The 25,517-nt window shown below is 47.3% G+C and overlaps 1 protein-coding gene across 3 annotated transcripts in view; it reads left to right on the top strand.

Moving 5' to 3' along the window:
- Positions 1-1,483: 1,483 nt before the first annotated feature.
- UBE2D2 (ubiquitin conjugating enzyme E2 D2) overlaps positions 1,484-25,517 on the top strand; it is a 45,555-nt gene continuing 21,521 nt past the window's right edge. The window contains exons 1-6 of one of the 3 annotated variants that reach the window (XM_058848535.1): positions 1,484-2,601; positions 11,300-11,363; positions 14,962-14,993; positions 15,085-15,162; positions 15,251-15,356; positions 24,999-25,092. In XM_058848535.1, the coding sequence (XP_058704518.1) occupies positions 2,578-2,601; positions 11,300-11,363; positions 14,962-14,993; positions 15,085-15,162; positions 15,251-15,356; positions 24,999-25,092 (398 nt within the window). In that variant the 5' untranslated portion in view covers positions 1,484-2,577. The remainder of the gene's footprint in view (positions 2,602-11,299; positions 11,364-14,961; positions 14,994-15,084; positions 15,163-15,250; positions 15,357-24,998; positions 25,093-25,517) is intronic. The other 2 variants (XM_058848536.1, XM_058848537.1) reach the window with 2 other exon arrangements.

Here is a 25,517-nt window from a genome sequence, read left to right on the forward strand (position 1 = left end):
CCTTTCCCTAAGCCCTTCAAGAGTATTTTTCCCCTAATACAGCACTGCAACTTGACCCTGTGGAGCAGAGCTGATCAAAGGGAGATGGTGAAGGAAAGGCCTGTGGAGACAGGAGTCATCTGAGGACAAGGCAGGACTCAGGGAACTCCAGGAATGCTTTGATGTTGGCCTAGGATGGGGCTGGCAGGTGCACACAGCAGATCCTTCAGTACCTCCCGTAGGAGCTTGAGGCACAGCAGTGTCCCCAGGATGGGGACAGCCACACCCACAGGGTCTGCAGGAGCAGCTCCAGCCCTGGGAGACAGAAGGGAGGAAGCTGCAGGTGGAATCTCCTCAAATGCCATGAGGGGCTGTGTGAAAAGCTGGGGCTGCCCCATCCCTGGAAGCGTCCAAGGCCAGGTTGGACAGGGCTTGGAGCCACCTGGGATGGTGGGAAGTGTTCCTGCCCAGGGTAGGGGGTGGAACTGGGCTGATCTTTCAAGGTCTCGTCCAACCCAAGGCAGTCTGTGACTCTGAGTTTCTATGAAATGCCATTCCTGGATGTCTCGGGTCATACCTTGTGAAAAACCATTATGAAAATGACTTTCCTGCTTCCATATCTTATCTTGTGGAGAAGTTTGCATCCAGCTGGCAGCAAGCAGCAGATCATCATTATCCCTGGTACTACAATCACCACAAAACCACTTTTCTATCTCTTTCTGGGGATGAAACCCAACACTGCTCCTGCTAATACTAGAAAAAAAATTGCTTTAATCTTGGCTGATGGGAAGTCCTTAGAGCTGTGACTTGAGGGTACCTGGAAAATTGCCCTGGAAACAGGAAAAAGTTGATTCCAGAGATATTCCCAAGGGGTGGGAAGCCTTTTGTGCCCTGGAATACAGTCCCAGCCATGATGTTTGCCTGACCAGGTTGGAGAGGCTGTCCTGCCCTCAGGTATCACAGGAGCATCTCCTAGAGAAAAGGAATCTGTGATATCACTTCCAGTGATGGGGATCAGGTTGCCCGACTGGGATCAGGCATTGGCTGGGCCATACAGAAGGAAAGCAGAAAATGCTGGGGGAAAAAAGCAGTTTTACCCCAACCAGGATTGGCTTTAAGAGCCAGGACTGCTTGGGGTGAGTGTTTGAGCCTTTCCAGTGCTGTGGCCAGGATGAAGGGTGTGTTACCTTGCCATTGGATCAATGAGATGTGCAGGGCTGTTTGGAATTTGGCAATCAACGGGTGCCCATAATGAAAATGAAAGAAAGAAAAGAGCAGGAAGCCATAAAATGAACCAACGTAGTTGGGAAAAAAAGCCAAAAACCAAACCAAACCAAAAAAACTCAAACAAACAAACAAAAAAACCACCCAGAGAGCCATTTTTATGAAATTGTGGTTTATTTTCTCCGTAACAAATGTGGACGGATAAGAAACTAATTCAAAATACACCCTGCACAGAACAGCCCCAGGAATACCAGCCTGGATTCCTGGATTTCTTGAGGGAGTGCTACAGCCTCCAGAAATGCTGAAGTTCTGCAGAAGGCTGGCAGCAGTCAGCCTGAGAACAGCCCACCATGGCCCAGAGGCAGCACCAAGGACCCTCAACCCCCCCCGGGCACACGGGCAGCAGGAAGGAGCAGGGACACCGTCACCAGCGGTGCTTTCAGTGTCATTTATCGTCAATTGTGCTTCCCAGGGCCAGGAGCAGCCGCCACCGAAGTCCCACAGGCTCCATCAGGACGAGCCAGTTACCCCTGCGGCCAGTCAAGTGCTCCAGGAGGGCTCTGCCTGACCCAAGCGCACTCCCGACCTGCCCGGGACAGGCCTCGGGGAGCTGGAGCGCGGGGAGAGAAGTGCGGCAGCTCCACAAGGGGCCGGGGATGGAGAAATGCGGCCAGGGCCGCTCCCGTCCCCTCAGGCCGCTCCCGTCCCCTCAGGCTCGCGCGGTCCCCGCGGCCTCGGGCCCGGCTCGGCCGGGACTTCTTCCCGTCCCGTCTTCTCGCGAGAGAACGCGCTGTGGCGTCACGCGCCGCGGCGGCCGCCTCGCGCGCGCGCGCTCTCACGCCGCCGCCGTATCCTTCCGCGCGCTCCCCCTCCCCCTTCTGGAGAGTTCTGCACGGCAGCTCCGCACGACAAATAGTCCCCACAGCTCCCCGCCCCACCCCCCCCGCTCCTCCTCCTCTTCCTCCCGCCGCTCCCGCGCAGGCCTTTTCCTTCCCTCCCCTCCCCGCCACGGCGGTGCCTCCGCCTCAGGAACCGGAGTTGTGCCCGGGGGCAGCGGCGGCGGCGTGGCGGAGTGATCCGCTGCGGGCGGCGCGGAGGCAGCGCATAAAGCGGCGGCGGCGGAGGGAACGGAGGAGCTGCGGCAGCGCTGAGCCCGCGGCCGCCACTGCCCGACACCGGCCAGGCCCCGGCCCCCGCCGCCCCGGGGGGCCCCGGTGCCCTCCCGCCCCTCCGCTCGCTTCGTCCCACCCCGTCCCCTCCCCGCGCAGTCGCCACCTCCGCGCTCCTCCTCCTCCCCCCCTCCCCTCGCAAATAGTCCCGCGGGCCGCCCCCTCCCTCCGCCCGCGCCCCTCCTGCCGCCGCCTCGCGCACACAATGGCGCTGAAGAGAATCCACAAGGTAAGGGCCGAACCGGCCCGGCCCCGCACGGCCCCACTCCCCCCAGCCCGCTCGCCTTATATAACCCGGCACGGCCCCGGGCCTGCAGTGGGGGGGGGCGGGCAGGCCGGGCCGGGCCCACCCGGGTTCCCCCCCGCGGGGCTCGGGCCGGGCGGCAGCGCAGGGGCCGCTCCCGGGGGCCGCGGCCGCTTTGTTCGAGGGGGGCCAGGCCGGGCCTGCCCGCGGGGCCGCACCGCGGCCGGGCCCCTCCGGAGCAACGTGGCTCCCGGGGCCGGGCCGGGGCCGCGAGGGGGCGCCGGCGGCGGGGCCGGGCCGGGGGTGGCGGCGGCCCCGGCAGCTGCTGCGGCTCCGCGGGGCCTCGGCCCGGCCGGGGGAAGGCGCCCCGAGGAGCGCAGCGTGGCCCGCGCTGGAAGTTCCGGCGTGGCTCGTGTCGGAGCCCTGTGTCCAAGGGCTCATCTACCTCCTCCAGCAGCGACAAGGATCGCGCTGTCGGGCACCAGAGCGCAGTAAACCTGTCACACAGTAGTGTGGTTTGATCTTTTAATGGAGCCAGCGCTGTTCTATAGCCTGAGTCATCCCGCAGGCTCGTAGGGAAAGCTACGAGCTTGCCTTCTCCTGGAGCCGGAGCTGCGCCGTGCTCCATGTCCTGGCCTTTTGGAAAAAACACTGCTGCCCAGTCCGTTACCGTCTTAGGACAGTGCTTGATCATCAGTGTCTTTTACCAGAAAAAATACCCTGAACGGTAATTGCAGTCCACTTGTATTACTTTGGTGACTTAGGCAGGGAATTTGTATCCTTTTCCCTGCAAAATGTGTAGCTGTCAGTTTGGAAGCTGTACAAGGTTCAGGTGTGGGAAACAGCCCTCCCATAGTGTTTCTCTTCTTGCTCACGATGTAAATTATTTTTTGTCCAGAGCCAGCTGTAAACCCACTACCTCTAAGCTCACTCTGTAGCCCTGTTTGGTTTCATGTGTAGTGTTGGCTCTGTGTTAACATCTCTGCTTTGGTTGTAGGTTACCTTGGAGGCTTTGTGCAGCTTCATGTGTCCTACTGATCAGGTTAAAGCTCAGGTGGAGAAGAAAATGGAAGAGCTTGAAGCCTTACTTATGCTTGTGGAATAGGTAGTCCTGGGAAGGGAGGTGTTTGGAGTATGGTTTTAGACTGGTGGATCTCCAGCTGTGGATCCGGTAGTGAGTTACATAAGGAAGTTGTGTCCCAGCTGAGTCTTGCTTCTCTGCCCTGTTCTGTCCTGCACTTTAGTGATCCTCAGAGCATTGTGAGGACTCTTCCACAGTGTTTGTGGGCTCACAGGTGCTTTGGAAGAGCTCTCAATCCTCGGCAGTGGGTTCATAGGTGTGGGAGATACAGCAGTGGATGCTGAATAGGGTAAATGTGGCTGTGGGAGGCTGGGCATACACAGGCAGTGCAGGGCTGTCGTGGGGAGGATGAATTTTGTGTCAGGCAACTGAGAAAAGCTGCTTGGTTGTAGTTCAGTGCATGCTGAGGGTCAGGAGTCAAGACTCTGAGAGCACTTGTGTTTCCAGGCTGGTTTGTGACAGGAGAAAAGCTGGATGTGTGGAGTCTTTGTTAACGTTGGGTGCTTGTGGACTGACTCTTCATGCTGCTTTTCAAGAATAAAGAATCCTGAGAGATAATGGAGACTGTGTAGGGGTATGAGAGTCTTCAAAGCCTTGGGAAGTAGCGAGAGCATCACCAAAGCAGTTTTGTGTGAGCTCTGCAAAGAGAGTTTGAGTGGAGTGAGTGTGGTGGCTGTGGAGGAGAGGGAGGTGATGGGGCTGGAGGCAGCATTTCCACAAAACAGCGTATGGGGAGGGAAATAAATCTGCCTGTTGTAGCAGCCCAGATGCTTTGAAAGTTGGATGGGCGTGAATCTACAGGCTGGAAGGAGCACTCTGAGTGAGTTGCTGTGGGTGTCTCAGTGTAGCTGCTTCAGTAATCATGGCTGGCTGTTTACGCTCCGGCTATTTTAAACCCCGTGGAGAGCGTTCCTATCATCATCTCAGGGTTGTTCTGGGCTCTGGCAGTGTGTAGTGGCCATCCCTGTCAGGATAACGAGGGGACAGCCAGTTTCTGACCTTTGCTGCTGCAGCTTGTGGCTGCAGAAGCCTGCAGAATGTGGATTGAGTAGGAATAATCCCAATGGACTGGAGCACAGAAACATGATGGGAGAGAAAACTGCTGCTTTGGCTTTTTTTTAAGGGTGTTCTCAGTCATGGTATATCAATGTGCAGGGCTCAGTCTGGCCACTGGCTCTTGCTCTTGGCAGTTGGGTTTTATACTGAGCCACAAGGGCTTTCTTTGAGGTTTTTGTCAAAATTTTTGTGTCCTCGGATAACACAGGGCTGGGAATTTGGAAAGGAGAAAATCCCAAGAGTGAAGGTTTCATACAGTGTTACCTGAAATGGCCTCTTGTATGTTGAACTCGGCTGGGCTGGGAGAGAGGGGCAGAACACGCAGTGAGCCAGAGCTGCTGCTGGTGTGAGGCAGCACAGGAACCTGCAGAGTCTGTCCCAGTGTGGCACTGGTGGCACAGTTGCTTTTGGGATTGTGCAGAGGCTCGAGCTGGGGTAACATGTGTGCACACAGCAGCAGCTGTTCTCTTAAGCAGATGCTCCAAAAGAGCTTAGACTGGGTGAGACCTGCTCTCAGATTGCTGCCTGTGTTACTCACCACAATATTTTGGGCAGTGCAGCTCAAAATTCTTGTTTAGGTGCTTTTACTGGATCATGGGTCTGAAACTTGCAATCTTTTCTTGTGAGAAGTGTTTGAGGTGTAAGTAGTACTGCCAGGCAGAGTCATTGGAGGTAACACCGAAGTATAGTAATAGAATTGGTATTTTTATATATATGTAAAAACTGTCTATTTTATTCTAGATGTATTTTATCAGAAAAGCAGTGTAAAGCAATCCAAGGGCAGGATGGCAGGGAGGTACAGGAGGGCCTTCCATTTTAAGGTTTAAGCTGAAACCTTTTGGATTCAGCCACATCCTCAATCTGTGTTGCTTATCTTTGGAGAATGCAATACCTATAACTGGATAACTGGGGCACGGTTTGGAGTTCTTTGAATGGGAAAGCAAGGAAAAGGTTAGCTCATTGTCTTTGACGGGTTCCCCTGTGTGATTGGCGGGTGAGGGGGAAGGGAAAGCAGCAGCTGTGCTTGAGCCCTGCTCAAGTAAAACACTTTCTGCAGCAGAGGAATTGAGGATTACTACTACTTATAATGAATAGGCCCAAAAACCAGGTAGCTAAGCTGAATTCCATAGTGCTGTTCTGTGTAGCTGTGGAAGAGAGTGGTAGTACTTGCTGTAGTCCTGCAGTCCAGAGATGCTTAGGCATCACTTCTGCCAAAAGGAGCGGTGCCTGTGGGTGGGATTTGTGAGGACAACAGTGCAGACCAGCGTTGGTGGTCAGAGTTGTCTTTGTTCTACCTGTGCTCAGCAGACCTGGTGTTATTTCTGTGCTGCCAATTCTGTACAGCAGCCAGTGGGAGCAACTGGGTTCTTCCGCTGGGCTCTCGCTGCGTGCGTGGAGCTGCCAGCGCAGCCCATCTGTGTTGGAGAGCTTGTGTACAGAGAATGCTGCTGAGCTTCTGTTAGCTAGAGAGGTGTTTTGATACTCAGATTCTACACCAGGAGGAAGGTACACATTGCTTTGGTCTTCTTCCTGTTCAGGCTTTGGAAAAAAAAATAAAAAGGAAAGGCAACAGTTACATCAGAGCTTGTTTATATCATGTACTTTGGTTATTGCTGCGTTTCATGACTTCTTACGCTGCTTATACTTGACTTCAGACTTCTGCAGAGCCTTGTGAGGAGTCAGAGTTGGGGGATCTGAGCAACTTCAAGCATTGCAAAAGCAATTTTTATCAAAAGGAAAGGATTAAATTGTTTCTGTTAATTGTAGTGTCAGATACTCTGGAATGACAGTCCTTTGGGGTGACAGCACCTATGGATACTGTAGGGAATTGTTGGTCTGACCTTGTGCACATGTGTGACACATGACACTGCTGCTGGGCAGGTGGAGAGCAGAGCTGAGAAAATGCCTCTGGATACAGGCTCTGGCACCTGGCAGGGAGATGCTGCTGGCCCAGGGAATGTGCACAGGCTCTTCCCAGCTTCCTGCCCTGTTGGCCCTGCACAGGGAGCTGGCAGCTCGTCTGTGCCATGGTCCTGAGGTGAGGCAGGGTGTGATCAATTCGACTTTGGCCCTCATTCCTCATTGCTTGACTTTACTCTGTTGGGAGCTGGGAACAATTCATGGTTAAAGTGGCTACGAGTTCCTTTTTGGTTACATAAGTCAGGATTTTGTAACATCTCCCTACACTGCCTGTTGCTGAAGGGTTCGGGGGCTTCAGGCAAGTAAACTTGCTAAAGGCAGATGGAAAGCTTATTTCACTTACAGCAGCAACCTGAGGCAGAAATTAGGTTTATAATCAAGCTAATGTGGCCTCTCAGTAAAGTAGTGTGAAAGCAGCTCAGACTGGAGCAGAGTGGAAAGCCCATGGAGTTCAAGCTAAGAGGACTTTGGATAATCCAGAGGAATACATATAGTGTGTTGGAGTGGATTTGAGGAGCACTGCTGTGTACCAAGGCTTAGTAAAGTTGCTGGAGCTGACTGTTAAAGCGTGCTGGCTTTTTACTTGCCTGATTGGCTTCTTGATGTTGGCAGTTATGTTGGTTATTCTTACTGAAGGCTGTACTAGCATTAAATGAATCCTTAAAACTAGTCTTATCTTTTGGCCAGAGCAGGTTTTACCAGGAGTGTGTTAGACTGGGGAGGTATTTGTTGTCTATGGGATTAAATTGGAACTTCACTAACAAATGTCTTTGGAGTTGATAATTATAACTTGAAACATGTGCAGGGTTAAACTTAGACTTAAACCATTTCTGTTTGATAGTTTTTTGAAAGCTTCTTGTGCAATTTGTGGATACTTCCATTGAGGTATGTTTTAAAGGCAGTGTACCAGCTCCTGGGAGATAGAACAGGAGGAGGGTAGGGATGAGGGTGGTGTGAGGCTGAGCAAGGCTGGTGGCACTGGTTTACCTGTGAGCCTCGAGGCCTTGCTGGCAGCTGATATCTCTCATGACTTGGGAAGCACAGCTGGGGAATCTGTGGTATAAGCACATTCCATCTTCCTTAAAATGCTTTCCTGGAACCTCTGAGTAGGGACTGGTTTGTTGGGAGTTTAAAAGCACAATTAAATTGGGTTTTGGAGTCTAAATGACAGTTTCTTGTGAGATTTTTATAGCTTTTAGGGTATCTTCTTTGTGGATTTAGTGGTAGTAGTTTCGTTCAACTTGGCCTTTAGGCAGGACACCTTGAACCTTGCTTTGTGGTGTGCTTCCACTTCCTCATTTTTGCTAAGGAACTCATTAAGAGTTGTGAGATGGGTCAGGTTAATGGTAGGATTCACAGCAGTGGGCCCAGCCCCAGGGGTATTTTGCTTAGGGGAAGATGGCAGAAACTTTTAAATTCTGTAAGATGCCTTCAGCTGGAAAGCCAGCTCAGGGTGAGGCAGCCCTGGGAGCTGAGTAACTCAAACTGGAACTTGATCTAAACGCTGCTTGTAAATTCCTGAAGCAAAACCTGCATGTGCTTAAGGATCAAAAACTGTCTGGAGTGGAAACTGCTATGGTTTTCTTCAGGTTTTGGCTTAATATCAGTGTGGTCAAGGTCTTGATCATGGACCAGCAAGACTTCCTGGGTCACAGGGGAAAACAGTGGGCCTTGCAACTTGGGATCCAATGCATTCAGGTTTGTAATGATAGCAAACTTTAACTGAATTCTCCATGTGTTATGAGTTCCAGTTTTATGGGCACTCCAGAGTCATTTGTTGTGAGTTACAGAAACCAGCTGGTTCTCAGAATCCCTCAGCAACAAGTGGAAGCCAAGACCTCGCTGGGTTTGGTGTCATGCTCGTGATACCTCGGGAACTGCACAGGAGCTTGCAAAAGGCAGAGCAACCTCTGGGACGGGCGCTTGGCTCTGTGCAGCAGCTGTGGGTGCTCCTCTCTGTGCCTACCTGGGTAGATGCAGCTGTGAGCTGCTCCTTTCCTGTTGCTAAACTTGGCTCTTCAGGTGTAGTGGGAGTCTTAGAACAGCTGGAAGGGAATGGCATGGGGTGTTAAAGGACTTATCCATGCCCTGCCAGGAAATCCAGGGGTATGTTTGCCTTTCTTGTAGGCAGAAGCTGGTGCCTGCACTCCAGAGGAGTCTTGAAGGGTGAAGGGGAGGAGCTGAACTTGTTCTCCAAGCTGTTCTACAAAATTTGGGAAGTTTTGTGCTGCAGAGGCTTGAATGGAGAGTTGGTGCAATACTTGTTTAAGCACAAGGAACTTACGCTGGTTATTACATAGACCTTTCTATTTTAGTCTGTGATGTTTGACTCTGAATTTACGGTGCAGAACCTGAAATGCCACCTTGTCACTGAGACAAGTAGTACAAGTGGTTGTTGTAAGTCATCACTTTCTACTGAGATAATACCCAGGGTTTCAGAAAATTCAGAAGTCTCCCTGGAACTCAAGATGTAGAGAATGAAATAGTATTTTGATGAGAAACTGCTACTACCTGAACTTCAGTGCTACCTCTGTGTCTGTTGGGGACTTACCTTGTGTTCCCTCTGTTATATACAGTTTGGTGAAGTGGTTGTGCATTTGGGCAGCAGGATATAGGGGAAGAGTCAGAGCAGCTCTGGAGCTGTGTATTCTACTAACTGGTAGAATGTGTGCCCAAGCTCATCTTTGTAACATGAGTAGGGAAGGTTTATGTTGTGTGCTCATAAATCTCATCCATGCTAGGTTGTGGTCATGCATGGAAAACATGGATTCTTACAGTTGTACCTTTTGAGTCTTGTGGATGTATAGTATTGATGCATGAAGTGGGAAGGAGTATTTTTTTTTAGTTGTGTGCTTGGGGTTTTGAATACAATAGCATTAAATAGATTTTTGTTTTTTTCCAAAAAATCACAGTCCAGTACTGTTTGACTGTGGACTGTACTCCATATACCTTTAGAAAGAGTAGATACATTGCTATTTTAAAGTTTATATGCCTGTTGTGTGTATAGACTCACTTCATTCTTTGTAGCCATGACTAGACTGACCCTGAGGAAGGTGTGTGCTGGTTTCTGCACGTTCCTGTGCTGCCCTGGTGGTTCAGGGTGCTGAAGCAACTCCAGATGGCTTTGTGCTTTTGCAGAACACTTGGAGATACTCTCTGCACCTCCAGGAGGGAGAAGGCTCTTCAGCAGGTGCTGCATGCTCAGTGTCTGTTCCTGCTCTTGTCCATGCTGAACACCAAGTGGAAAAAGCCCAGCAGGAGCACTTGAAAAGCTTCCACAGTCTGGTGTCAAGTCAATGAGGCCTCCAGCAGGGCTCTCTAGAAGCTGGAAGCTGCTGAGGGCAAAATCCAAACTTGTGTGTGTCAGGGCCTGTGAAGTTTTCTGGGGCACTGCATCCAGAGGGGGAAATCCAGAGATGTACGTGTTTGATGTGAGGAAGCATTTCTGTCTTGTGGGTTTGGTTTGTGGTGGCCTCCCAGTTCCTGGGAAGTAGAAGCTGGAACTGCCAGAGATCATCTGTTCAAGAGCTTAATCACTGCCTGTAAATAACAAAAGGCCATTAAATGGCAAAATTCTTCCATTCCTGCAATCAGCTTGTCTTAATCATTGTACTTAAATGTTTTGTCTGCCAAAAGCCTGGTATGGAGATTCCAGTTTGGACTGTTCTGGGAGGTGAAAAGCTGAACACACAATGGCGCAGGGACAGCAGGGGAGTGTTTCCTGAGCGCTAGATAATAGTTGTAATCCTTATCTGGTGTGTGTTCAGCTTTCTAGACTGACTTCACAGAGAAAAATGGTAATATGTTCAGGCCCATCATGCAAAGCATGTCAGTGACTGAGCCAGAAATGGAGCAGGTAAAGTTTGACTTTAAAGTTTTACTCTATTTGCACTTCCCACCAAACGTCCCCTTCCTGAGCAAATGGCTGATGTGAATTACTGGTAACAGTAACTCTTTGAACTCTGCTGAAGTTTTGCTTTGAATTGAAGTAAAATAGTGTAGTTGAGGTGTACTGTGAGTTACTCAGCCTGTTCAGACTCAAAATAGGATTTTTTCCAAGGAAAACTTGACTGACACAGCCAGTGAAAAGCCCAGGGTTTCAGTGAGGTCTCTAGGTATGGAAGGCCTTGTGTTTCATTCCATTCCATCCGTGGTTGCTGATGTGTGTGTGTGTGGAGGCAAAGCAGCCCCAGGTTGTGGGAGCTGTGTGTGCTGCAGGCTGGCTGTGGAGGTGATAAAGTGGATCACTGTAGCTGGAGCAGCACTAGAACTGTTACAATTGAGGGGATAAAATAAGGCTGATACTGAGAGTTGTTGGATTGAGGCCATCTTATCTTTCTGTGACCCAGGGCTGGTGGAAGATAAAATACCTTGGTAATGCTTGGGACCAGTGCAGGCAGACCTGACAACCCCTGCGACGTGAGGATTGCTGTGACTAAGGGCTCTGGAGCCTGGACTGGTCACTGATGCCTGTACCAGATGTGTCTCCTGGGTTTAAGATGCAACTTTACTTTCCAGAGTCCTTGTTATTAGTTCTGTGGTGCTGCCAGAGTGCCCCTAGCAGCCTTTGAGCAATGACATGGTTGTTTTTGAAATGAAGTGAAACAAACTCATCCTGTTTTTTAGGAGTTGAACGACCTGGCACGTGATCCTCCAGCACAGTGTTCAGCAGGGCCTGTCGGGGATGACAGTAAGTATCTGCTCTCAGCAAGCACCTGCCCTCTCCCACATATTTCCTTTTCCTTCTGAAATGGGATGTCCAGATTCTCAGCAAGGAGAATCCTTATGTTTCTTTTAGAGTACTAGATAACACTCCTGGTCTTATATTTGCTGCTCTTCCATATCTCTTACACCTTCCCTATGTGCCAGTGGTGTTATTCGCACTCTATTGATTGGGCAACTCAATGCATGTCTTAAATGACACCTTTTAAATTAATTGTTCTGGAATTCTCATGCAGGATGGTGTTAGAAAACCTCAGTAGATCTGTGGTCAAACCAGCAGGCAGCTGCCCACAGCCTTCTGAACTCAGATATCTAAACTGTCCGTGGTGTCTGAAAACTGTACTCAGATCAGCATGCCCTGCCAGGTCCTGTCTAAGGGACAGCCTCAGAAAACCTTCTTGGCCTTCCTGTGCAAGTGTGTTCAATTGGGGTGTGACTGGGAGTTGTTGCTGTGTTCTGTGCTCACACTCTTTGCTGTAGCAGCTCTGACATGTGGGAAAGGCTCCTTGAGAACCCTTGGAAGCTGTGACTGCAGTGCCCCCTAAACAGCACACACTGAATTTGCTGTGCAGTGTGCTCTGACAAGTGATGTCAGCAAAGCATCCAGGCTCCTGAGAGAGGGGAGAGTGAAGCAGGGAACCCCCCCTTCTCTGTGCTGAGAGCTCTAAGCTCAGGTATCCTTTCTAAAATGAAAAAATGCTGCCAAGATCCTTCTGAATCATTTCTGAATTACTCAGCAGTGCTGAAGTGTATAGAAGGTTACACATTCCTGTAGAAATGTAGGGCTACATTTAAAAAAAAATCACTTGCAACCTGAGGGTGAAAACACTGAAATTAGTGGAAATGTTCCTGTTCAGCAGCTTTTTCAAATGAGTGAAAGCCCAGCTTGGTTTTGAGGGTGTTTTAGCAGTAGTTACTTCACAACCTATTTCTGTTTTCCAAATAGTATTTCAAAGAGGTTTGTAGTTTCAGAGACAAGAAATGACTAAGATGGAGAGCCAGTGAGAGGCTTTTATTCCCTTAAATTAGCAAGTGTGATTTGTGCCATGATAAACTACTTTGTGTTTTCCAAAGCCTTATCAAAGGTGATGACGATTGTCTGGCAGAGGAGGTGGTAACAAAAGTTGGTGAAGGCTGAGAATGGAAAGTTACTACTGAGTACAGAAAGCTTTAAAGTACTATTGAGTTCTGCTGCTGCCACCTTTCTGAAAGACCTCTAATGAAAGACTTTTGTTCTTGAGAGCCACAATTTGGATGTGTGTAAGTGGATAGCAGTGGCAGCAACAGAAAGGTGCCTTCTCCCAGGTCCCTGTGCTCCGGGTCTGCCACAGCTGCCTTGACAGAGCGACATTTCCCAGAGTTCAGGACATGCTGTGCTTGCAGAGTGCTGTCCTGTGGCTATTCCAGCTGATACAAACTGTCCCCAGCTGTAAGCTTCTCATCCCTGTAGTTCATGAAGCTCAGAAAGTAAAGGGCTGTTCCTGCCTTTTGCCCTGTAGGAATGGGATTTTCTTGTCAATGTAGTTTTAGCTTTCTTCCACCCACCTCTGGCCTGTGTTTTGGAAGTGTGCTGGGGCCTTGATGACATTGGTATGCTTCCAGTGGCTTAGCCTTTTCCAAGCATGTACCTGTGCTTACCTACAGAAAACCAACAGCCCCCTGCCTTTGTAAATGCCTCAGTATGCCTGATTTCAAAGGAAAGAATCAGTTGGAATAAGCTCTGCATGACAAATCCATCTCTGCATTCACCAGACTTGTCCTGGATGTTACCAGGATTTAAAGCTTAGGTTAAACAAGCATCCAGGTCTGGGGTGGGAGTTGAGTGGGAGGAAACCTCCCTTCTAGCTTTTAAAAAGTTAAGATTGCCTGTGGATATGTTTTTATTTCTGGGGTTTTGTTTGGTTTAAGGGAATTGTTGGTTATTTGAGGTTCCCTTTCCAGTGGTGCCTCTGCAGAGCAATCACAGTGAATCTCATCAGGATCTGTGAGGTTGTTACTGGTTCTGTTGTGATTGGCTACAATCTCTTGTGGGATTTCTGCTGCCCCTTTGTCCTCTCCTCCAGGTTTCTCCCTGTCCTGCTGCAGGTGACAGGGAGCTCCTGGGAAACTGTCTGAACCCATTGAAGATGGGTGAATGCTACATGTGAGCTGCTATCTTGATTTCCTAATTCTGCATTGGATGTAGAGTTTCTCAAAGCCAGGCTCCTGAGAAAGTGAATATTTAAGTAGTGAAATCCTCTCTCTCTGTTAGAGCTAGAACTCTAAGCTCAGTTATCCTTTCTAAAAGGAAAAAATGAGCTGCTAAGATCTTCCTGAATAATTTCTGAGCTACTCAGCAGTGCTGAAGTGTATAGAAAGTTACACATTCCTGTAGAAATGTAGGAGTTGATGAAAACAAACTTGTTCCAACCCAACACTCTTCTCCCCTGGCCTTGCAGGGCTGCTCCCACTCTGCTTTTTTCCTCCTTCCTTGTATGAGATCATTCTGAGCTGTAATGCCAGTACCACGTGTAATTAAAAACTGCTCGTGCTAGATGAGAACAGGTAGTACCACTCCTGCTTTTGGCCCAGGCAGTCCTGTCAGCTGTGGACACCAGGTGCCAGTGAGGGACACACACTTCCAGGTGGCTTCATCTCCTGTCTTGAAGACTTCCCTTGAAACAACTGGAGTCATCTACAACTCCCCAGCTCTGAAGGTGCTGTGCAGGTGACACCCATGCTGAGGGAAGCTTCCATAGTATTAATTCAGAAATATTTTCCTAGGCTGGTGCTCTTTGCACAGGCACTGGAGCCTGTTGAGATGCAGGAATCCTGAGAACTCCCCAGTGCTCCTCCTACAGATTATCAGCTTTGACTGTTTTTCTTTCCAGCACAGCAACATTCTTCACAAATCCTGTGTGTTACCAGGTGAAAGTTCTCTTGGGCAGATGCATACAAGTGAGGATAAACTTCTGTCTATTTAACCTGAAGTGTGTCCTGGCACATCCTGCTCCAAGTATGGGGCAGATTGTCATTCCTGCATTCTCTTAGGACAGTTCTTTCTGCTGCTTTAATGAAATCTTTAAGCCTCTGTGGAGATTAAGCTTAAATGTTGTGAGGACACCACTGGTTTAGGTCACCTCTGTATATGTGTTTTACACAGATCTTGGGCTTCCCCTTCATGTGTCACAGGTCTGAGTAGGAGAGCAGGTGTGAATTCATGCTGGACCTTTGCTGTGGCTGGCTCAAAGGCCAGTCATGGGTGGTGATTCAGCTGTTTCATTAAAATTGCAAAGTTTAAACTCACAATTTGGAGTCTGAAAAGTTGCCTAGAACTATGGGGATTTTTCTTGTAATGTGATTTTTTGCAGGGCACATATGTGGTACCACAGCAGTCCCAGAGTGAGGACTGCACAGTGTCGAGTGCTTCGCTCTGTCTCTCTTTAATTCCTTGGCTCGCTTCCCTGCGGCCTTTCACAAGGCTTTGTTTTTAAAATAGACTTTTCTTTTCTGTGCTGCTTTGTCTGGAAGAAAGTAGATCATTACTTGAGCTTCTCCAAACTGAAGTAAATCTCTCTCTTTTTCAGTGTTCCATTGGCAAGCTACAATAATGGGACCAGTAAGTATGAGAGAATTGATGTTCATGGCTTTTTATGACTGGTGGTCTTGTAGTAACTCCTCAAGCTGCAATGATTCTTTTTCATTAACAGAACGACAGTCCCTATCAAGGTGGAGTATTTTTCTTGACAATTCACTTCCCAACAGATTATCCCTTCAAACCACCTAAGGTGAGTGGCTTCTTCCATAAATCTGTCCTTTACCATGTGGTGTGATATATATTTGTGAGCCTACACTGAAATTTTCCTTCTTCTGCAGGTTGCATTTACAACAAGAATCTATCATCCAAATATTAACAGTAATGGCAGCATTTGTCTTGATATTCTACGATCACAGTGGTCCCCAGCACTAACTATTTCAAAAGGTACCTCCAATGCTTGTTTCATTTTATTCTGCTAAAACGAAATACTGATTTGGGATGTAAAAACTGCTGCATTTCCTGCTGGAATCCACCATTTCTGTGGTCACTGCTTCTGTCCTGTGACTCTACTTGGAGCTTGCAGCCAATTCCTGAGCATGGGATGCTCAAGACATTCAGCTTCCTTGTGGCCATAGGGAGACTCCTCAGCTTTGCCAGAGGATCAGATAAGTCTTACTACACTGAGTACAAGCTCCTACCACCTCACCTCAGAACACTTTAACTAAAAATAGATATAAATACATATAAAATAAAACTTAGTGTGTGACAATGGAAGACTTTATTGTTCAAGATATGCCCAGAGTAAAATATAAAAGGGAGCAGCTGTGGCTTTTATAAAATGGTGAAGTTGCTAATTCTTTGTCATATAAAAAAAAATTTCTCTTTCAAGGGAGCATCAGAATTCCATGTTGCTAATTTTTTAACAACTTCCAATGGTGTGGATTGCTGAAACATAGTTTAAAACTTGCCTAGCTTAAACAATCTAAAATAATTAGCTAATAGCATCTTGGTCCCTGTGACCTGTGTTAACTTGTGGGGCACTGGAATATAGCTTTTGCCTGGTAAAGCAGTATTCATATTTAATAGAAATAGGAGGCTTTAAACTTCTTGAAAGAAGACACAGGCTGGATTTTTTTTTTTTTTTTGGCTATTGAAACTGTAGATTTACAAACTGTGGGTCAAGTTTGTAGGTCTAGCCATAGCTATTTAGGAATATTTGCAGCCTACCCTGTGCATGATCATGTCTTGACCCCTCTGTTCTGTAGCTTCACACTGTCCTTGTAATCAAATGCTGCAGTTGTCACATTGATTACATTGTCCTTCACAGTGTCCCTGCTCTGAGGATCTCCTGTTGCCTGTCCTTCTCTCCAACTACATGTGATGTTCCCAGGCACTTTCTGGTTCAGACAGGTGATACTGGTACATCCCTTGGACATCATCACTGTCTGCTTTTCCCTAAACCCACAGAGGTTCCCACATTCTCTGTCCAGCTAAAGGCATTTGCAGAAGCAGATGGAAAGGCAAAACAATATCTCCTTGTCTCTTGTCAGAAGTGAATCTGCTTGGGCCCAAGGCTCAGAGTCTTGAAAGAACTGATAAAATGGTGTCAATGAAGAAAAATGATTGTCATGTTGCTGCAGTTTCCTTACAAGTGCTCTCAGTACTGGTCGCTCTTAGAAGCACCAGATTAGCCCCAAGCACTGATGTCTGTTCTGGTTTGATGTAATTGCTGTTAAACTGGAGAAAATGCTGTATTGTTTTAGGGAGTCTGAAGTGACCATATGGGTGGTGGGGTGATAGACAGCAAGATTGAAAATACTGGAAGATAGACTGGAATTAGGACAATTGGGAGAAGATGGGTTAAGAATTTATGAGGCTGGTCCAGGATGGCAGTGAACTGCCTATTAGTGGCTGTCAGCCTTAATCCCTCAGAAAATACATCCTAGTGTTAATTTATTGCCCAAATACATTTGCAATATGTTTTAACATCTCAGTCTCCCTCTGTGTTCTGCTTTGAACTCTTTTTTCTTACCCTTTTTAAACTATATCCTTGTGACTCAGCTGGAATAAGCCATGGGATCAGGGTTGCTGTCCGCTTTGCCCCTTCCAGTGCCCCTCTCCCCCCTGAGTTTAGGAGGCTCTGTTGTGCTGATCATTTCTCATTGCTGAACAGTTCAGCTGAATGCCCACACTCTGCTGCACACAGCACAACGTCCACACAGCTCTAACCTGGGAGAAAACCTTGTCCCAGCTCCCTTGGGCTACATTTACTGAAGGAATTAAAACAACAAAGCAGATTCTTAGAGGTGACTTTATAGGAATACTTTCCTCAGAATCACAGGGATGCCCTATCAAAAGGCAGACTTCAACTTCAGAAGCAAAGAGCTGATACTTAGGGGGAAGTGTTCCAGTCTTGAACAAATGGAAATAAATTCTGCAAAGGCAACTTGAATCTTTTGGGGTTGAAATCTTTTGTTCAGTCAGATTAGAAAGTGTCGTGACAGACTTCAGGGGTGTTTCAGCTTTCTAGTAACTGATCAGCCTTATCCAAAGAGTGAATGTGATGGTAGCAGGAAAAATTGTTTGATTAGGTAATTTAGGGTGAATAATAAGACATAAAACATTCAGCAATAAGCTCACACCTCTTCCAAAGCAACAATTTATTATTTGCAGTATAGATTTCTTAGAGTATTTCCTAAATTGTGCCATCCTTTAAATTGGATGCTACTGGGAGCAAGATGTTTGAATATAAAATCTATAAGCAGATAACTTAGAGCAGCTATGAAAAAATGTGCTTCCTACTGACTGAGAAATCTGGGAAGAGTAGAAACAATCCTTGTAGGAAAGAGTTGATCATGCACAGCTTCCTCCTGAGGCAGCTGGGGGGCAGCACTGTCAGCAGCTCGCTGTTATGCTCACAGTTAATGTGTGGTTTCACCTTAACCTGCAAGGAGAGAGGGGAAGGAGTGTGCAGTGACTTCCTTTGGGTTAAAAGTGCCACTTTTTGGTGGAAACACTGAAAAATCATGTCAGTGCTACTTAATCATTTCAGTTCAGTGGTAAAGGTAGTAGGGGTCTCAGCTCCTCATGCTCTGGGGCCAGCTCTCTGTAAGCAACTTAATAAAGTGGTTGTGTCTATGATACAGGTGATTGGCATTTTGGGGTTCTGTTCTGTTCCTCCTACAATTGTTAAAATGGTTAAACTTGGGAGAACAGCAGTGACTGTCTCAGTACAACAGCGGACTTGCCTATATTAGTAATGCTGAGCTCAGTGTTCCCTCAAGAATACATACTGGAGAATAAATAATCTCAAAATATAGTCTTAACCACACCATGGTGGGTAATTTGAACTTCAAGGCTTAAGCAGAATGCGTAGGCTTAAATTAAAAACATTATCTCCAAGTCTGCATAAATAAGAATCCCTGTTGCCTGAAACAGGAGAATGAAGTGTTTTAACACTATTACAGCTATTCTCAGCCATTCTGGGGGGGAAAACGCTCTTTCTCTTGAGTTTGACAAGTGGCCGTACAAGAGTTAATACTGAACAAAAGCAGTTCTGCAGTAGAGTTTGGGCTAAGGTGCTGTCTTGTCCCACTTCTCCGTATGTTTTGTAACAAATAAATCATGGATCCTGTGTGACTGTGCTGGAGGGCCCTGCCTGGGAGGGGCAGTGAGTAACCTCAGCCTCATTCATGCAAGACTTCAGCTCTCACTGCCCAGACTTCTGTGCCTGGTGCAGTGAGGATTTTCTGTGATGTTGCTCTTCATGAATCACTTCACTAAGGCTTGCTAGAAGTAAAAGTACCAAGAGATTGAATTGGACATTCACAGTGCTGTTTTCAAAATCAGGAAGTTGGTTTCTGATCATCTTAGCTTTTAATTTGTCCATTGTAGTGTTTCCCACATAACTGGGGGTGGCTGTGTCACAGAGCATGGGTCAGTCTCTCCAGCTGTGCTGAGCTGGGGTTCTGAGGGAAATGCCCATTTTCATGTTTCAACTCTCACAACTGTAATTGAGCCACTTGTGCTGCTTCCCAGGAGTTCCCCTTGCTCCAGCAAAGGCTGTGCTTGGAGAAGTGATGCCAGCAGGGCTGTGATCCTTTCCCTCTGTTGGATGCTGACAAAGTTGTGTCTGGAGCATGTGTCCAGTGTGGGCTCTCCAGACAAGGAGAGTGTGGCTGTACTGGAGAGAGATCAGTGAAAGGCCAGGAATGCCATGGAGGGACTGGAACATCTCCCCTTTTGAGAACAGGCTGAGAGCTGAGACTGCTCTGGAGGAGCTTCAGGGGGGTCTTAGTGTCTGTAAATACTTGAAGGGAGGATGTGGAGATGACAGAGCCAGACTCTTCTCTGTGAGTCAGGTGCACAGGACAAGAAGAAGTAGGCACAAACTGAAGCACAGGAGGGTCTCTGAACAGCAGGAAACACTTGATGTTGCAGTTTTACTGTGAGGGTGCTGAACACCAGCACAGGTTGCTTTGGGAGGTTGTGGGCAGTCCCACCTTAGAGATACTCCAAAGCCCCTGGACATTGTCATGGACAACTTGTCTTGGGTGGTTCTGCTTGAGACAAGATGATCTCCAGAGATCCCGTCCAACCACAACCAGTCTGCGATACAATGGGCAATACTTAACTTTTCTTCTTTTGTCACCAGAAATTGTTGAACTGACTTAGCAGGAATACAAGTTGCTTTGAAGCCAGAAGTTTAAACTGCTCAGATTTAAAGGTACACTTCCTATAAGGCTGGGGAAGATGGCTGGAGGAGTTGGAAATGGGGTTGTGGTTAAGAAATAGGATTTAACTTGAGCAGAGGCCAGAGTTCCTTTCTTTTATTTGGAGGCATCTTGCCTGTTCACAGTCAGGAGCCAGGCATTTGAACCTGTTGGTCAGTGGTGTTTCCAGTGTTTAATGCTGCAGGCTTAACATCTGTCAGTACTGATAAAGCTTTGACAACTGTAAGTCTCAAGTTTCAAGGGTTTGGGGCCTGAAAATCAAAAACAATGATTGTGTAGGAGAATGCTCCTTACAGGAGTTGGGTTTTTTCCTGATTTTGAGGAACAGAGATGGAAGAAGCAGTGAACCTTGATGTGCCAGGCTGGTGATGAACAAAGGAGCCCTTGCTGGTGAGAGAAGCAGGATAGCTGGATAAACCCTTCAAAATGGAATTAAGAGTTCCTCAGCAGTGTTACATGTCCAAAGCTCCCAGTTCTGCTGGCAGAGGTGTCTCCCAGCATACCAGGCTCAGTTAAACCTGAGCTGAGAAATGGTTAGTTTCACACTCAGAAACTGGGCTGGACCAGAAGCACAGCACTGTCTGCCAGAGCCCATGGCCTGGTCTCCAGGAGGTGACAAATCACTTTCCTTGGAAAGCCCTGGCACAGTGTTTGTCATTCACCCAGGACAGAGCAGGTGGGGTGAGCTGCTGCCATTGCTGTGAACCCATGATGGCCATGGATTGATGCTTGCCTGTTTTCTCCAGCTGCTCTGTGTCACTGCATGAGCTTTTCCATTATCAGGAGGTCCTGACACTGGTGTGACTCCAGCCAGGATGGAGAGCTGAGTGTCATCCTGCTGTCCTGACAATCTGACAGGCAGAGCAACCATCTCAGCACCTTCTTGGTACCGCAACAAACATTTTGTTGGTGCAGTCTCTGTGCCTGCTTAGAGATGGACCTTTATTCCTAGATGGATTCTAAATTGGCTCCTCTTTGGAGAGCAGTAACTGCACCAAACAGCAGCTGTTTCTTCTGGGTAGCTCATTGCCTTGGAAAAGTAAGTGCCATTTATCTCCCTTCTGTGAATTGCTAGAGATTCCATGGCTCCTCAGCTGCTTTTCCTTACTCTGAAGTGCCCCATGGATGAGTGCTTTACTGGAGCAAGTTTGTTTGGAATTCCAGCTAGACTTAAACAGCAGGATCTGTAGTGGTTGGTGTCCTGTGTCAAGGGGGTGGCTGGAGTGGTGGATATTAGACCAGTCAGGCTTTGCAGACAAAGTGAATGATTTGGGGTGTGTGTTTTGGAGGATGAGGATTGACTGCTTTTAAGAGTCTCTTCACCTTTGAGTTCCAGGAGCTTTAACACACCTAAATTTACATGTTTCAGCAGCCAGATAGGCTTTGAATTTTGTTCTGCACTGCTCATTTAGCTAGTGCTGGAAGGACCTGTGGATTGTCCTGAGTAATGGCTGAGCTGCTTCATAGCAGAGAAAGCCCAGCCATGGAATTTACATATGGAATTTGCATCCACATCTGCTCAGTCTGAGGTGGGGCAGAACCAGGAAGGTGCAGTTGCCTGTCGAGGGTGGTGGGCTGACCTTGGTGTGAGAGCACAGCAGAGCAGCTGCTGAGTTGGATTGTGCAGTGGGGAACTGGAGCTGGTCTTGTTGACATGCTGTCAGTGGCATGATTTTCTGCACAGAGGAGCTGCCTGGAGAAAGATTGCCCATGAATTTCAGTGTTACATGCTTTGTAAAGTCAAGTCTTGCAGTGGGAACTTGGATCTCAGTTTTGCAGTGTTACACTGGTGCATTTATTTTGCATGTTACTCAAGCAGTCTTTAGTGTTCAGTGATCATTCTGCCTGATGAAAATGCATTTCTGTCATTGCTCTGTGGAGAAGCTGAGCCCATTTTCTAGAAGCACTTTTTGGCAGCCCTTCTGCTTGATGAGTTTGGTTCTCCTGGCTCCTTGGTGTTGAGGAGTATTTGGTCTGTGCTAGTCCATGGCAGCAGGAAGCACACTGAAGAGTAAATTGTGTCTGTTGTCTGCAGAGATAGATGAGGAGTGTAGTTGAAGGGCTGGAGGTCAGTAAGCTGCCTAGCTGGTGAAATAAAACAAAGCAAAACCAATTTTTGAGTGAAAAGGAGCTTTAAACTGACAATGGTTTAAGTTGCTTAGTGTCTGGACAGCTCTGACAGCTAAGAGTGATGAGAAATAATTCAGTACAGAATTATTTCAAGGGATGAATCCCTTGAGTCAATGGCAAGTAAAATTTACTTCTCTGTTACTGAGAAAAATCCAGACTTGAATTCAAAGAGTGCACACTTGTGGTACATCCCTGCCAGAGAGAGACTTGAAGGGATGCTGCCAAGCTGATAATGCTTTGCCTATGGCCATGCAGGATGTTCAGGTGCAAAGTGTCACTTACCTGCCTTGTGTGGTTATTCAGCCTGATTCTGTGGTTCCTTAATTCTTTGTGAATTCTCTTTTTATTGTTTGATAGTAGTGTTGTAGTCATTTGACTAGAGATTGTCAGGGTTTTGCTGTGGAATTCATTGCAGTAGTACTTGATGGCAGAGGGAGGTGGCCTGGTGAGTCTCTCATTCCATGGTTTTGGTTTAACTCATTACTCTGATGCATCAAAGAGCTCTGATACACAGCTGACATTTGTAAGGGTTGCTTCCCCTTTACCCTTGCACTAGAAACTTTGAGGTGGTGCCTTTTCCAAGGGATTTTTCTGTATGTTGGTCTAAAACGTGTGCATGTGCAGTGTTCTAGTGGAAGGCCTCAGGAGAAACTTGCAGAATTGATTTTGGCCAAATAGCTGGGTTCAGCAGGATATTAAAATTAAACCAATTTAGTTAAAAACAATTTTTATTTTTTTTTTGCTAAGGCTGTACAGATAAAAGGGGAATGATGTGAAGTCACCAGCAAGAGTGAGTGTAATGAGAATAGTTTGGGATAATGAAGACTTAGAAAAATAAATCAAAGCAGTTGAATGTGGCAGCGCAGCTTGAAGCCAGATGATTGTGTCCATTTTTATTCAGTGTTTTTGGAGTGATACTGAAGAGTGAACTGCTGAGTGTTATGAAAAGGGGTGTGAGGGTGGGCAGAGAGCATTGGACAGACCTGCAGTGTGGTTCTGCTGATGAAGGCTGAGCCACTGTGTTCAAAGAAGTCCTTGGGTTTTTAAAGGACTGTGATAAAACTTGAGGGAGTAGTTACAACAGTTGACCAGAAAACTTTAGATTGGATTTCCTGTGTCTTCTGGTGAAGGCAGGGGACAGATTGGACCTGCCTTGCTCATCCTACAGCTGAAGAAACTTCAGTGACCAGAGCAGTGGAGTCTGACAGACAGAAAGAAATGAGCTACAGGGAAATTGCTGGAGGAACGGCTGTTTTGAAACTGCACTGACTGGGAGCAGTGTGAGGTGGCAGAGAGGTTCCCACTGAAAACTAACATGGGCTTTACTTGATTTATAGGGGGGGAAAAGAGCTGGTGCTGGGTCTGTACTACAGGTGCTAAATGTGGTGCCTTGCTAAGGGACAGCAGTTGAGCAGCAGTGGTGTCTGCAGACCTCCTCACTCTGAGCTGAGAGGGAGCTCAGTACATGGTCCCTGTGTCAGTTGATGGTGGAGAATCATGAAGCTCTTGACTCACAAGTGCACTGCAGAGAACTGGAAAAGGGAGAAGGGGTTTGCTCCATTTTCTAGAACCAGAAATATGTTCACCCAAACCAAGACCAGTTTATTATCAAACTTGTTTTAGAGGCTTTGAACTGGGAATTGATAATTCCTTAGTGAAGGGTCTATAGAAACAGGTGGGAAAACTGAACTAAGTGGCTTTGTGGGTTCTTGGTGCTCACAACACTGAGCAACTTGTGCAATTCAGACCTAAGGGAAGCTTTCACTCTTTCTTTAAAAAAAAAAATCCTGAATATCAGACCTGTTTCCATCTTTTCTCTGGAATGTGGTGAGGCCCTGGCACAGGTTGTCCAGAGAAGCTATGGCTGCCCTGTCCCTGGAAGTGTCCAAGGCCAGGTTGGACAGGGCTTGGAGCAACCTGGGATAGTGGAAGGTGTCCCTGCCTGTGGCAGGGGCTGGATTGAGATGGACTTTGAAGGGCTTTCTAACCCAAGCTATTCTGAGATCTGTTTTGTGGCTGTGTTTTAACCTATTTTAACTCCTTTGTTGTTTTTATGGGCTGCATGCTGTTTCCTTTTGTTTTTCATAGATAGCTCTGCCTCCTGCAAGTGATGGAAATTGGAGCAGATTTGTGTTTAGTGTCTTCAAACTCTTCACTCTTGTCATCTGCACCTTGCTTGGAGGCTGCACTGTGACAACTGCTTTGCTGCAATTGGTGAAGGGACATATGGAGTGGCACTGTTTGATCCAAACAGGCTGAGAGAAGGGAATGTTTGGCATTTTCAGGAATGGGGCAAGATGTCCCTGCCATGCCTGGTGTAGTGTTGTCCCAATATGCTTTGCTCATAACTTCCTGCCTTCTCCTCCCTTCTCCTCTGCAGTGAGTGTAGGAATGTCCATGTGCTATTTGTGGCTTTGCAGCAGTGTCCTGGCTCCTTGTATGGGTGAGGGTTGTCACTCTGCCGAGCAGTGTGTGCATTCTGGGATACATACACTATGTATTTATAGTGAAACCTCACATTCTGGGGTCTGTGGTTGATGGCAGTGCAAGAAGCTGGGCATTCTTTGGGTCATTTCGAATGCTGTTCCACACTAAATCCATCTCAACTTCCCTTATGCTTGGAAAATAATTAAGCCTCTCAATTCACTGCAAGACCATCTTATTTTTAAACATATCTTCAGGGCCAGGGTGGATGGGCTTGGAGCAACCTGTGCTGGTAGAAGGTGCCCATAGCAGGGGCTTGAACAAGATGAGTTTTAAGGTCCCTCCCGACCCAAACCATTCTCTGATTCTTAAGTAGCTGTGAACAGCCTTTGTTTCCATCATTTCAGCTAGATTTGTCTGCTGTTTGACTTTGAGTTAATGCTTCTCCAAATAATCCAACAGTGATGTGCCTGCTTTAGGGAACAGTTGAATTTTGGGTGCAAAAGCAAGGATATTTTCCCAGAGGACTCTCAGGTACCAGGCTCAGGCAGAACACTGATAGACCTATCCAGAAGGTTACTCACTGTGATATTGTGGTTGTGAAAAGTTGTGTAGTTCACTGGTAAAAGGAGTTTGTTCAAAATCACTCAGCTGAATTACATGGGACTGGTGCTCTTTGGCAAACTGAAACAAATGCTGCTGATGCTACTGGCTGGAGGGGAAGGAAGTGCATGGGCTGACTGGTGCAGGTGTCCTCAGTTGTCCTGGAACTAATTCAATGTCTGTTTTCTCTCCTTAGTACTTTTGTCCATCTGTTCTCTGTTGTGTGATCCCAATCCAGATGATCCTTTAGTGCCTGAGATTGCACGGATCTACAAAACAGATAGAGAAAAGTGAGTATGGAAGCCAAAACCCATGGAATTTGACAGGGCAGAATCCACACTTACACAGTAAAGGGGAACTGAGAGGAACTGCTTCTTGAACAAGAGTGAGAGTGAAAAGAGGCAAATCAAAGCTCTGTGGTCTTCTTAGAGATTTTTTTTTTGTTGTTGTTTTTTCCCTGGGATCTTTATAGTGCCAATGTCTGAGCTGCTTTAATCCCATATAACCACCAGAGGGAGAGCAAGTTACTCCAACGGGAGAATATTCCATGGCAGCTCTGGGTCTGGAGTCATACAAAGAAATAACAAAACCTCCCTGTTTTACCTTTACTCGACATCACAAGGGAAGAACCAGTGGTATAGAAGTGGGGCAGGAGGACTGGAACAAGTGTAGAGAAATTTCAGTGCTAACAAGCACTTCAACATTTTAGTATTGG

The sequence above is a fragment of the Poecile atricapillus genome, chromosome 13 (genome assembly GCF_030490865.1).
Source record: "Poecile atricapillus isolate bPoeAtr1 chromosome 13, bPoeAtr1.hap1, whole genome shotgun sequence".
NCBI lineage: Eukaryota > Metazoa > Chordata > Aves > Passeriformes > Paridae > Poecile > Poecile atricapillus.